This window comes from Gossypium raimondii, chromosome 10 (assembly GCF_025698545.1).
Source record: "Gossypium raimondii isolate GPD5lz chromosome 10, ASM2569854v1, whole genome shotgun sequence".
NCBI lineage: Eukaryota > Viridiplantae > Streptophyta > Magnoliopsida > Malvales > Malvaceae > Gossypium > Gossypium raimondii.
In genome coordinates, this window is record NC_068574.1 from 11,499,173 (window position 1) to 11,511,993 (window position 12,821).

General features: G+C 33.6%; 1 protein-coding gene and 2 non-coding genes across 3 annotated transcripts; 2 read left to right on the plus strand and 1 right to left on the minus strand.

Moving 5' to 3' along the window:
* The first annotated feature begins 431 nt into the window (after positions 1-431).
* On the plus strand, positions 432-536 carry LOC128034333 (small nucleolar RNA R71). The gene has a single exon (XR_008190460.1). It is a non-coding gene; the product is annotated as a small nucleolar RNA R71 (small nucleolar RNA).
* Positions 537-9,849: 9,313 nt separating this feature from the next.
* On the minus strand, positions 9,850-10,776 carry LOC105775265 (uncharacterized). Its single transcript, XM_012597794.2, has 2 exons — positions 10,585-10,776; positions 9,850-10,230 (listed from the first exon to the last, which is right to left on the minus strand). The coding sequence occupies exons 1-2, from the start codon at positions 10,774-10,776 to the stop codon at positions 9,850-9,852; spliced, it is 573 nt and encodes a 190-aa protein (XP_012453248.2).
* Positions 10,777-11,455: 679 nt separating this feature from the next.
* LOC128034301 (small nucleolar RNA R71) lies at positions 11,456-11,561 on the plus strand. The gene has a single exon (XR_008190430.1). It is a non-coding gene; the product is annotated as a small nucleolar RNA R71 (small nucleolar RNA).
* Positions 11,562-12,821: the final 1,260 nt, after the last annotated feature.

A 12,821-nucleotide genomic window follows, 5' to 3' on the forward strand; every position in this document is an offset into this window, starting at 1 on the left:
TTTGATTGCAGACCATTCCAATTCTGATTTCCCATGTAATATTTTTTGACTCGTGATTTTATCAGCAATTTTCAAGGAAATGGTCATCTCCACAGTATTCAAAAGAAATATTCTCGAACTAGTTTGACTGCTAACCTATCAGATTACCATTGAAACCATTAACAGCTAAGTTCTTAAACATGGAAGACATAGAGAATACATGGGCTGCCAAAGAAGCAAGTGTGTCTACTTCATGTACTCCTGCTACTCGTCTTTTTGAGGCTACTCGGTTGGTTGGCCACTGATAGTTATTGCTAGCAATTATTTTAATAATCTCGTAAGCATTGTTATAAGACTTAGAAAGAAGGGCTCTATTTGTCGAAGCATCCACCATCATTCTAGTATGATTATTGAGACCAATATAGAAAGTTTTCATTTGAATGTAGTAAGGAATGCCATGATTAGGGCATTTTCATAATAACTCCTTAAATCGCTCTCATGCCTTATATAAAGATTCTTCGTGAAGTTGCTGATATGAAATGATTAATTATGATCTTGGTGGTCAAAGATAGAGGAAAGTATTTCATTAAGAAATGTTCAACCATCTCTTACCATGTAGTTATAGAACCTGACGGGAGGGAGTTCAACCACGCTCATGCTTTATCTCTTGAGAAGTATGGAAATAATCTCAGTCTCAATGCATCCTCGGTTACCCTGACTAGTTTGAATGAGTCACACACTTCCATGAATAGCCAAAGATGAAGATATGGATCTTCAGTAGGCATCCCACTAAATTGGCCCATTTTTTGCAACATATGGAACATGATTGGCTTTAGTTCAAATTGTAGTGCCTCAATTTCGGGTCTCACAATATTCGGATTAAGCTTGTTGAATAGAGGAATGGTGCAATTTCTGTCATCAACAACAATGATTGGATTGTGAGAATTATAAGTTAAGCTCCTCCTTAATTTTGTTTTTGATTTTTGAAATTTATCTCTTCGGTGCTTCTTTGGTTCACTTGTCTTCTCTTTTGTCTGAAAGTCCTTTCAATTTCAGGATCTACGAGAAGTAAGTCAATAATTTGATCAATAATCATAAACACCTGAAATAAACACCAAAAAATATATATTGGAATTAAAATTTAACAGAAAAAAATAGACAAAAATGCAAAATTAACAATTTTACAATATTTTAAAATAGTCCCCGGCAACGGCGCCAAAAACTTGGAATGAAAAAAAATGTGCAAGTGTAATGTGATTTGTGCAAGTGTACATAGTCATTCAAGTAATAAGTAAAATGAGTCCACAATGACTGTATAAGCTTAACCAATTAATTTCAAAATTATAAATTCACAATTTGATGTAAAAATTCAATAATTTTGGATAGTGATGGTTAAATAAAATAAATGCAAAGATTGATCCCTAATGCAATTTTAATCTAGATGCAACTTACCTAATTGCATGAATGAATGACTTTAGCAACAAAAATAATGAACATTAAATGGGCTAGGATAATTATATTAATCAATTCAATTTATTTTATCATGTTTAACAATGTTCAGAAATACTTCTACGGCAACTCGATCTTTCATGAGTTTGGAAACCAAAATAAGTCCTTTCAGAGTCTTTTACTTGGTTAAATATGCATCTTATTGATCATATTAACTAAGGGTTTTTTAGAATTTATGCAAGGTCACAGGGACATTTACATTTGCAATAGTTTAATTACATAAACCTAAAAACTATGCAAGGTAATAGAGCTAACTAAAGACATTATAAACCTCAACTTAGTCAGGTTTAAGGATCTAAATTGAGCATTGCACTTTTCAATTATATGTCTATTAGCCATCGTCTGGTTAGGATCGCTCAGCTAACCTAAGTGCACCCAATCAAGTATGAATGAAATGCATCATGACATTAATTGAAAACATGATTGACTAAGGCCTAAACATGATAAACATGAATAAAATAGATCTTATTGAATTAACATAACAATCCTAGCAACTAGGATTTAAAATATCATCATTGATTTCAAAAACAATAAACTCAAAGCAAACATAATTAAAATAGATAACAAGAGAAAAGAGTAAACTCTATTCAGTTCAACAGCCTTTCAGATCTATTTTGACTGATGTGCTCCTCCATTCTACTCGATGCTTCTTTTGCTAAGGAGTTCCTAAAGTGATCGGGCAAAGAATGCTTTTGACAAAGCTTTTACGGATAAAGGATAGAAGGGAAATAGGCGGCTATGCATGGGAAATGAAAAGGAAATGGAATGTAGAGAACATGCTAATGAGAGAAGAGAAATGAGTTTTGAGGGACGAGGGATGATTTGAGAAGTGATAGGTGCATGATATTTATAGGTGAAGGTAAGGGGTAGAGTTTGCTAAAAATAGATTTCAAATTCCTTATTTTTCTATCACACATGGCCGACCATATTTCAAGGAGAAGGGGATGACTTAGTCTCCTCATTTTGAACTCAAACCAAGGCTATTAATAGCCATAGGGTGGACGATTTCAACAGCAAGTTGTTGGACTGATTTTTTATTATTTTCCAACTGTAAGGATCTTCAATTAAATACCCCAAAGCTTGCTTTTGGGAAGCCATATACTTGTGCCGAAATTGGGCTTTAATTCCCTCCTAGTGGACAATTTCTCAGTCCAATAATTTAGCAGACATGTCCAACTTTTAGCACCTCTTTTACTGGGTCAAATTATCAACCTCATGACCCAAATTGCATGGTCTTGCCATCCACATGAATTGATTTGTGCATGTCCATATTTCATTTACATTAATCATATCTTCAATGGTTTTCCTACATAGTGAAAATTCACATATTAATAAATTAACATGAAATAATATAAAATATGTACAAAAATCATGTAATTAAGCACAATTTCACATACTTTATAAATTCATGCCCAATATTACTAATCAAGTAAATTTCACTTATTTTTATAATAATTACTCAAGATTAATACATTGATTAAGTAAAAAGGTGGCAAAAATATATAGAAAAACCCTATATAATTTTGAATTTACACACCCCCAAACTTAAACCATTGCTCGTCCCAAGTAATGTTCATGCACAGCACAAATTTTGTTAAGGCAATTTTGCAAAAATGAATAAAGCAACATCAATCTTCGCATATAATCATGCATCAACAAAATCATGCTAAAAAATAATTTTTATTAATAAGTAGCTCGAATGCAAATATTATTTCCAAACTTTATACTAAACACACCATAATATCAACATGAATCATAGTTTACATGCATTTTCAAAGTCATGCATAATATTCACCAATCAATATGCTTTCTTTATCAACTAAAAATAGTAGTCCCAAGGCTTAATTATTGTTCTTCATAAGTTGAACTTAGTAATTCCTCTCAATTAATGTAGTCAGTATAATCATCCAATCAATAGATCTTTTATTAGGTTGTAATGGGGCTAGGCTAAAGATAAAGATAAAGAGAAGTGAATTTTGAGGTTCAACAATCTTAACCCTAACTTTTCTTGGATCTTTTCATGTCATAACCTTCATAAAATTGGGTCTTTGGAACACCTCCAAACTTATTTCGAGCTCATGCTCAACCTTTACTTTTTAGACTTTAAGCAAACTTTTCTCTTTATTTTTGAGAATTTGAGAAATATTTTATTTGCTTTTTTATTCATTTGAACAACTTATCTTTGTTCTTTCATTCATTTTTTTTAAACATGTGAAGAGCATGTACATCTTTTCATATTTTTCCTCAAACTTTAATCCCTAAGACAAATTCAGTTAAGATAGATGCAAAAGGATAGAATAAAATCAAAAAAGATGATAATATGGCTTATAATGTAGGTACTTTGCAATAAACATTCCATTAAGCTCAAAAATTAAGTTGCAAAGGTTAATTTAATAAGGTCGGCTTGAAAGGCCTAAATAATCCAAAGAAAGTGTGACTATATCATATTAGATTCTTATACCTCCTAGGATTTTGCCTCAAGAAAGTTACTAAGTCAATTCTAAAGACTTAAACCTTCAAACATGTCTATTTCTAAAGAAATCAAGTTTTCATGACTGAAGATCATACAAGCATTCCACCACTTAAGATAACATATGAATAACTTAGATAAAATCAAAAATCAGGCTTGCATTTGAACAAACTTATGAACAAAAATTCTTCTGAACATTCATTTATTTCAACATTCTTAAGTAAAAAGATTGAAACATACTTTAAAATTCATACGAAATGCCTTATACCTTATTAAACATTAACGCGAAATGCTTTACCCCCTTTAAAAAGAAGTAATGCCCTCATTGCAAAAACAAAGTAATGAATGAAAACCGAACACCAAGTAGGGTTGGAACAAAAGAGAGGTGAGTCATAAAGACTGCTTAAGTACCAAGTCTTTCTCAACAATCCAATCCTAGACATGTTCATTCCCATTACCACAATCACTTTATTCTATTGAAGAGGCATTGAGCTTATACTATTCATTCTTGTTATTTTATTATGTGAAAGCAAAATTCTAACTATAAAATAAAAATAAACACCTAAAAAGAAATAAAAACTAAAGATAAGAAATTCCACCCTTTTATTTATTTGGCTTATCCTCCTCGTCTTCCTCCTTTGATGTTTCATCCTTGTTGACATTCTTATCTTCCTTCCATGACTTGAATATATAATCTGAGAACTCAAGAACAAAATTGTTAGATATATTTTTAAAAGTATTTCTTACAGAATCACCTCTAACTTTTACATATTTCCAATAAGTCTGTTGTTGGTTATGCATAAATTTTATCATATCCATCATAATTGACAATTTTGATTTTTTCACAGTGTTTGAAGCAGTAGGCATAGGAATAGTCAACTCAGGATCAACACTTGGTTCAACTGACTCATCAGCATTTGGCTCCTCTTTTAGTTCAGTGATTTCTGGTTCCTTTATCGGTTATGAATTGTTCTGTTCTTCCTCAGATTCTGCTTCTTCTGTCTCAGTAACTGAGTTAGCCTTCATTTCAGATTCATTCAATGACTCATCAGTTTCTAGTCTTGTTGGTTCACTCGGTTCAGGTGGGTTTAGTTCAAGGACATTCTCTATTAACCTTTCAAGATCATGGGCTATGATGCAACCTTGAACAAACAGTCCCTTCAGGTTTGCTTTTATTTTAACTTGGGCCCTTAAGCAAAGTGAAGTTATCAATGATGGGAAGTAAGCACTTCCGATTTTCTTTCTGGCACAATCATGGATCTTTTTTAGAATGATCTTCCAATATTAATAGACCTTTCTATCATAATTGCATTTAATAAAAGAATTCACTTCATCGAGATGGTGGAACTATGTAAGATAGGCATGAAACTATATCGAACAAAGTAAAATCATACCTTATCCAACGGTTTTAGATATTCCCTTCGACAAGAATGACTACCATACTTTCTTATAATCCATTGGGCTCCCAGATTTGTCACAACATTAAGCACTTGTTGAAGAAAATCCCAATTTATATTTTCCATCATGGCAAAGTACTCATCTTCTTCAACATCAGGTAGGTTAAACAAATCATTAATGGACTTAGAAGTTAAGGGTACCTTCTTTTTGCGAACAAGAACTTTAATAGCATCTAGCTTAGTTAAATTGGCATAGAACTCTTGAACTAACTCCTCATTGGGTAATGATCATGCATCGCAAAAATAATTCCAATTGAGAGCATCAATTATCTTTTGAATTGGCAAAGGCACAACCATATTATCATTTCTTTCCAAGTTGAAACCTTTTTTCGGCATCATAGGTTGATTTTTTAATATTGAATCAAACATTTCTTTTACTTCCTCGTCTTGAATCAAAATGGGATTTTCGATAGAGGTCTTGGAAGATCTATTTCTTTTACCAGACATGGTGATTTTTCCTAAAAAATAGGCAAAATTCAGCAATGGATAAAGCAAGGGATTTGCGGTAGCATTAAACTTGCGATGGTGATAGGATGTTGTGGCTATAAGAGTGTGACGGCGATAGGGTTGCTCCGGCAAAAAACTTGCGGCCACAAGACTAAGGTTTTAAGGCAAGGAAAGGATTTTAGGGAAAATTTTTGAGATTTAGGCCAACGGCTAAAAGGAAAAAGAATGATTGGTTAGGGTTTAAGCTAATTGCTTGAAGGGTTGTGAAAATTGTGGTGGTAGAGAGGGGTTTATATAATGGTGAATTATGGAAAATTTGTAGCAAAATTTTAGCTACTTTAAGTTACTTGGGTGACAAGGATAGATGGAGGGAAAAATTGATGGCAAAATTAGGGTTTTAGGGAACCCTTATGTATAGCAACAATGGGTAAATTTCTCCTCTTTGTTGTTCAGACCTTAAGCCCAAACGATATTTAAAAACTAGATTGATTAAAAATAAATAAACTGATTAGTACTTGGGCCAATGTGACCCCCTTTATTAAACATAAACAAATTACATTAAAATTAAAATTAAAATTAAAATTAAAATTAAAGGCAAAGATAAAAATGAAAAATAAAAATGAAACTTAAAATAAAAATTTTAAAATTACTTAGAAATTTTCTTCTAAAAAATTACATTAAATTAATTCCCAGTACAGGTTAGAGGGGTCACAATGGTCCCGCTTAAATTCCAATATCCTTAGACAGAATTAATTAAATGTACTAATTTAAGAAAATGATTTCTAACTTTTTATTAAAAAGTAGGTTTATAAAAAATTAAAGGTCGAATAATTTGAATGAGGTTTTAATTCACTCAACTTCACCATCCCAATAGTGCTTGAGACGTTGACCATTAACTTTAAACGTACTTCCTTGGTTGTCGTACAATTCTACAACTTCATATGGATAAACTTTGTGGATGATATAAGGTCCTTTCTATTGGGACTTGAGTTTTCTCGGAAATAACCTTAGCCTTGAATTAAACAACAACACTTTCTAACCTTCTCCGAATTCAGGAGGTTGTATACGACTATCATGCCATCTTTTATATTTTTCTTTACACATCTTGGCATTCTCTTATGAAAATAACCTCAACTCTTCTAACTCATCAAGTTGTAACATCCTTTTCTCACCAGCTTATTTAAGATCCAAATTAAATTTCTTCAAAGCCCAGTAAGCTTTATTCTCTAATTCGAGCGACAAATGACATGTCTTTCCAAAAACTAGCCGATAGGGAGTCATTCCTAACAGCATCTTAAAAGTAGTTTGATAGGCCGAGAGAGCATCATCAAGCCTTTAAGACCAATATTTTTTGTTAGGGCACACCACCCTCTCAATAATAGCTTTGATTTCTCAATTCACCATTTCAACTTGTTAAGTTGACTGTGGGTGATAGGCAGTAGCAATTCTATGCTTCACATGGTACTTGTCAAGCAACCACTTAAGCCACTTATTTACAAAGTGAGATCTTTCATTACAAATTATAGTTCTAAGAGTCCTAAACCATGTAAACACATGCTTATGCAGGAATCGCATGACTGCCTTGGCATCATTGATTGGGTAGGCCTAGGCTTCAACCCACTTGTATACATAGTCCATAGCTACCAAAATAAACTTGTTCCCATAGGAAGAAGAAAACGGGCCTAGAAAATTAATGCCCCATACGTCAAATAACTCAACCTCTAGAATGTTTGTTAAGGGCATCTTGTTCCTCTTTGATATATTTTTTGTTCTTTTGCATTGACCGCATTTTTACACATATGCATAAGCATCCTTAAACACTATAGGCAAAAACAATCCAACTTGTAAAATCTTTTCTATTGTATGGGAACCACCAAAGTGTCCACCACTAGGAGATGAATAGCAGTGGTACAGAATCTCATCAATCTCACTTCCAACTACGCACTTCCTAATTATATTATCTTCATATTGTCTAAATAAAAATGGATCCTCCCAGAAATAGTACCATCATAAAGGAATTTCTACCTTTTTTGGTATGTCATTTCTCGATGAATTATTCCACATGCTAAATGATTGGCAAAATCAGCAAACCAAGGTATTTCATAGATTTGACTTACCTCGAAGATATGCTCATTAAGAAAATTCTCATTAATTGGAACAAGTGAAGAAGTTACCTCATTTTGTTCCAGCCTCGACAGATGATCAGCAACTTTTCTGTCTTGGATCTCAAGGTCAAATTCTTGGAGTAAAAGTATCCATCGAATTAGCCTCGATTCATCATCTTTCTTCATGAGTAAGTACTTAATGGCAGCATGATCAGGAAACACTATAACTTTGGTACCTATAAGATATGAACAGAACTTGTCAAAAGTAAAAAAATATAGCAAAGAGTTCTTTATCAGCTACCGTTTAATTGATTTGGGCTCCTGTCAAATTTTTGCTTGCATAGTAGATAAGATGAAAGACTTTGTTCCTTCTTTGACCAATCACAGCTCCAACAGCGAAACCGCTTGCATCACCGTCAACTCAAAAGGTGAGTTCCAATCAGGCGTAACAATTATTTGGGCCAAGATTAATCGACTTTTTAATTCTTCAAAAGCTTCTAAACATGCTTTGTTAAAATAAAAAACAATATCTTTTTTTCTAAAAGCATACATATATAAAGGTTTAGAAATTTTTGAAAAATCCTTAATAAATCTATGATAAAACCAGCATGGCCTAAGAAACTTCTAACTCCTTTCACACTAACTGGAGGTGGTAATCTTTCAATTAGATCCACCTTTGCTTTATCCACTTCAATCCCATTTTTGGAAATCTTAAGTCCTAAGACAATTCCCTCAACCATAAAATGACATTTCTTCTAGTTAAGGACAAGATTTGTCTCCTCACATCTTTTTAGTATCTTAGTCAAATTATTCAAACAAACATCATAAGTGTTACCAAAAACAGAGAAATCATCCATGAAAGCCTCAACATGATTTTCAACCATATTAGTGAAAATTGCCATCATACATCATTAGAATATGGCAGGTACATTACATAAGCTGAAAGACCAAATGTACCGTATAGGTAGGTAAAATTAGTTTTACGTTGGTCTTTCGGGGCTACAACTATTTGGTTGCATCCCAAATATCCATCTAGATAGCAGTAAAATTTGTTACCTACCAGTCGATCAAACATTTGATCCATAAAAGGCAACAGGAAATGGTCCTTACGAGTGGCTTTGTTCAACTTTATGTAGTCCATACAGATTCTCCAACCCGTGATAGTTCTCATTGGGATTAATTCATTTTGTTCATTCTCGACAATCATGATTCCACCTTTCTTTGGTACATAATATACCGAACTTACCCAACAACTATCTGATATGAGGTAAATAATTCTTGTATCTAACCATTTGATCATCTTTTTTCGTACTACTTCTTTCATGATAGGGTTAAGTCTCCTTTGCCCATCAATTTTACCTTTTTCACCTTCCTTTAAAATAATTTTATGCATACAGAAAGAAGGAATTATACCTCGTATGTTCGCTATGGTCCAACCAATTGCTTTTTTAAGTTTCTTTAAAATAGCAATCAATTGCTCCTCTTGATGTTATGTCAAGTTCGCTAAAACTATCACAGACAAAGTAGAACTATTACCAAGATAAATGTATTTGAGGAGGGACGGAAGTGTTTTTAGTTCGTGTTTAGGCGGTTCCTCGATTGACAACTTGGGTTGTGTAAATTCTTGAACTTCCAACTCTAGAGGTTTGAACCGTAATGGTTTATCATAACTCCTCAGATTAGCTTCCATCAAAGCCAAACTGTCATTACCTTTTACATCTTCGAATGGTTTAGACCCTAAAGTGTTTTCCAACAGGTCTTCTTCAAAATTGCTCTTGCATTCCATAGAAACTAAGGTTTCTAATTCCTCCATTACTGAACATTCCTCTGTTAGATCGGGAAATTTCATGGCCTTCAAAATGTTAAACATTACCTTATCATCTCAAACTCGCATGTTGAGTTCACCTTTTTGCACATCTATCAATGTTCTTCCCGTGGCTAGGAAAGTTGTTTCAAGGATGATTTGAACTTCCTTATCTTCTTTAAAATCCAATACAATAAAATCAGCAGTAAAAATAAAGTTATCAACTCTTACCAAAACATCCTCGATATTCCCTTCAGGATATGCTAACAATCGATCCACCAGTTGAAGTGTCACAGTAGTAGGTCTTACTTTACCTATTCCTAACAGCTTGAAAATGGATTTGGGCATCAAGTTGATACTTGCTCCAAGGTCGTACAAAGCTTTACCACAATATGATTTTTCGATGTTGCAAGGTATCGTAAAGCTTCCAGGATCCTTTAGTTTCGGAGGTAGCTTGTTCTGCAAGAATGCACTACACTCCTTCGTCAAAATGACAGTCTCATACTTACTAAGTCACTTCTTCTTAGACATAATATCCTTCATAAACTTCACATAATTGGGAATTTTCTCTAAAGCCTCCACCAATGGAATGTTGATATGTAATTACTTTAAAACATCCAAGAACTTCTTGAATTCTACCGTTTGTTTCTACTTATTCTGCTGAAGTCTTTGAAGATATGAAACTCTAGGTTGATACGGGTAACTTTTCTGAGGAGGTAAATCTACAAAAGAAGGCGTTAGATTTTTGGAATTCACTAGTTTAGAGTTTACCTTATCAGATTTTTCAGCATCTTACTTTTCCATTCTAGGAACTTTAATCATTGATTGTCTTCCTTTATTTTCAGCAGGCTCATCTTCAACCACATCCTTCTTAGGTTCCAAAATCTTATCACCTCGTAACTCTACCACTTTGCAATATTCCTTACTGAAATTTCTCAAATTTTCTATATTGCTTGGCAAGGCTCCTTGCGGTCTACTACAAAGCTTAGTAGCTAACTGACCCATCTGGTTCTCCAGAATTTTCAGCGTTGCTGTTTAACTTTCGATCAAAGCATCGTTTTTCGCCATGTATGCTTTCAACAAGCCCTCCAAACTATTTGATGATTTAGCGTGAAGTGGTTTTGGGGATTGTTAGTTAAACCCTTGGGTTTGGTTGGGTCCATGTTACATCTGATTATTGTTCGGTTCATTTCCTTGGTTACTCTAGGAAAATTTCAGATGATTCCACCACAAAGGATTATAGAAGTTGGACTGTGGTCCTTATCCACTTCTATTTTGATACCGGTTCCTTACATAATAAATTGATTTGGGATTTGAAGGGAAATTCTCAAAAGAATGGCCATCCCCGCAATATATGCAAGAAACAACATCATACTGACTTGGTGATAGAACTACAAAATTATTTAAACCATTAGTGGTAAATTGTTTTGACATAGAGGAAATAGAAGATACCTAAGCAGAGAGTGAAGTTAGTGCGTCCACTTTATGCACTCCAGCTACTCGTCTTCCTAAAACTACTTAATTTTTCAACCATTGGTAATTGTTGCTAGCTATCCTTTCGATGATCTTGTAAGCCTCGTTATAAGACTTAGACAAAATTGCACCGTTCATAGAAGTATCTACCATTAATCTTGTGTGCGCGTTGAGACCGTTATAAAACGTCTCCAACTGGATACAATGAGGAATCTCATGATGAGGACACATACGAAGTAATTTCTTGAATCTTTCCCACGCCTCAGATAGAGACTAGTCATCCAGTTGTTGGAAAGTAGTTATCTTATTATGCAACTTTGCATTTTTTTCTCAGTGGAAAATACTTAACCAATAACCTTTCTACTAATTCTTTCCATGTAGATATTGAACTTGGTGGCAATGAATTCAGCCATGCTCGTGCTCAATCTCGCAATAAGTATGAAAACAGCTTCAACCTTAATGCATCTTCAGTTACACCAGCTAGGATAATTATATTAATCAATTTAATTTAGTTTATCATGCTTAAAAATGTTCAGAAATACTTCCACGGTAACTCGATCTTTCATGTGTTTGGAAACCAAATTAAGTCTTTTCAGAGTCATTTACTCAGTTAAATATGCATTTTATTAATCATATTAACTAAGGGTTTCTTAACATTTATATAAGGTCATAGGGACATTTACGTTTCCAACAGCTTAATTACATAAACCTAAAAACTATGCAAGGTAATAAAACTAACTAAAGATATTACGAACCTCATCTTAGTCGGGTTTAAGGATCTAAATTTAGTTGCACTTTTCAATTATGTGTCTAGCCGTCGTCTGGTTTGGATTGCTCAGCTAATCTGAGTGCACCCAATCACGTATGAATGAAATGCATCATGACATTAGTTGAAAACATGATTGATTGAGGCCTAAACATGTTGAACATGAATAAAATAGATCTTATTAAATTAACATAACCATCCTTGAAAATAAGATTTAAAATATCATTGTTGATGTCAAAAAAAATAAACTCAAAGCAAACATAATTAAAATAGATAGCAAGAGGAAAGAGTAAACTCTATTCAGTTCAACAGTCTTTTGGATCTATTCTAACTGATGTGCTCCTCCGTTCTGCTCGATGCTTATTTTGCTAACAAGTTCCTAAAGTGGCCAGCCAAAGAATGTTTCTGACAAAGTTTTAGCAGCTAGAAGATGGAAGTGAGATGGGCGACTATGCAAGTGAAAGCAAAAGGAAATGGAATGTAGAGAAAATGCTAATAAGAGAAGAGAAATGAGTTGTGAGGGATGAGAGATGAGAGATGATTTGAAAAGTGATAGATGCATGATATTTATAGGTGAAGGTAAGGGGTAGAGTTTGTTAAAAATAGATTTCAAATTCTTTCTCTTTCTATCACACATGATCGGCCATTTTTCAAGGAGAAGGGGATGACTTAGTCTCCTCCTTTTGAATTCAAACCAAGGCTATTAATAGCCATAGGGTGGATGGTTTCAGTAGCAAGTTGTTGGAATAATTTGTGATTATTTTCGAACTGTAAGGACCTTCAATTAAATACCCAAATCTTACTTTTTTGC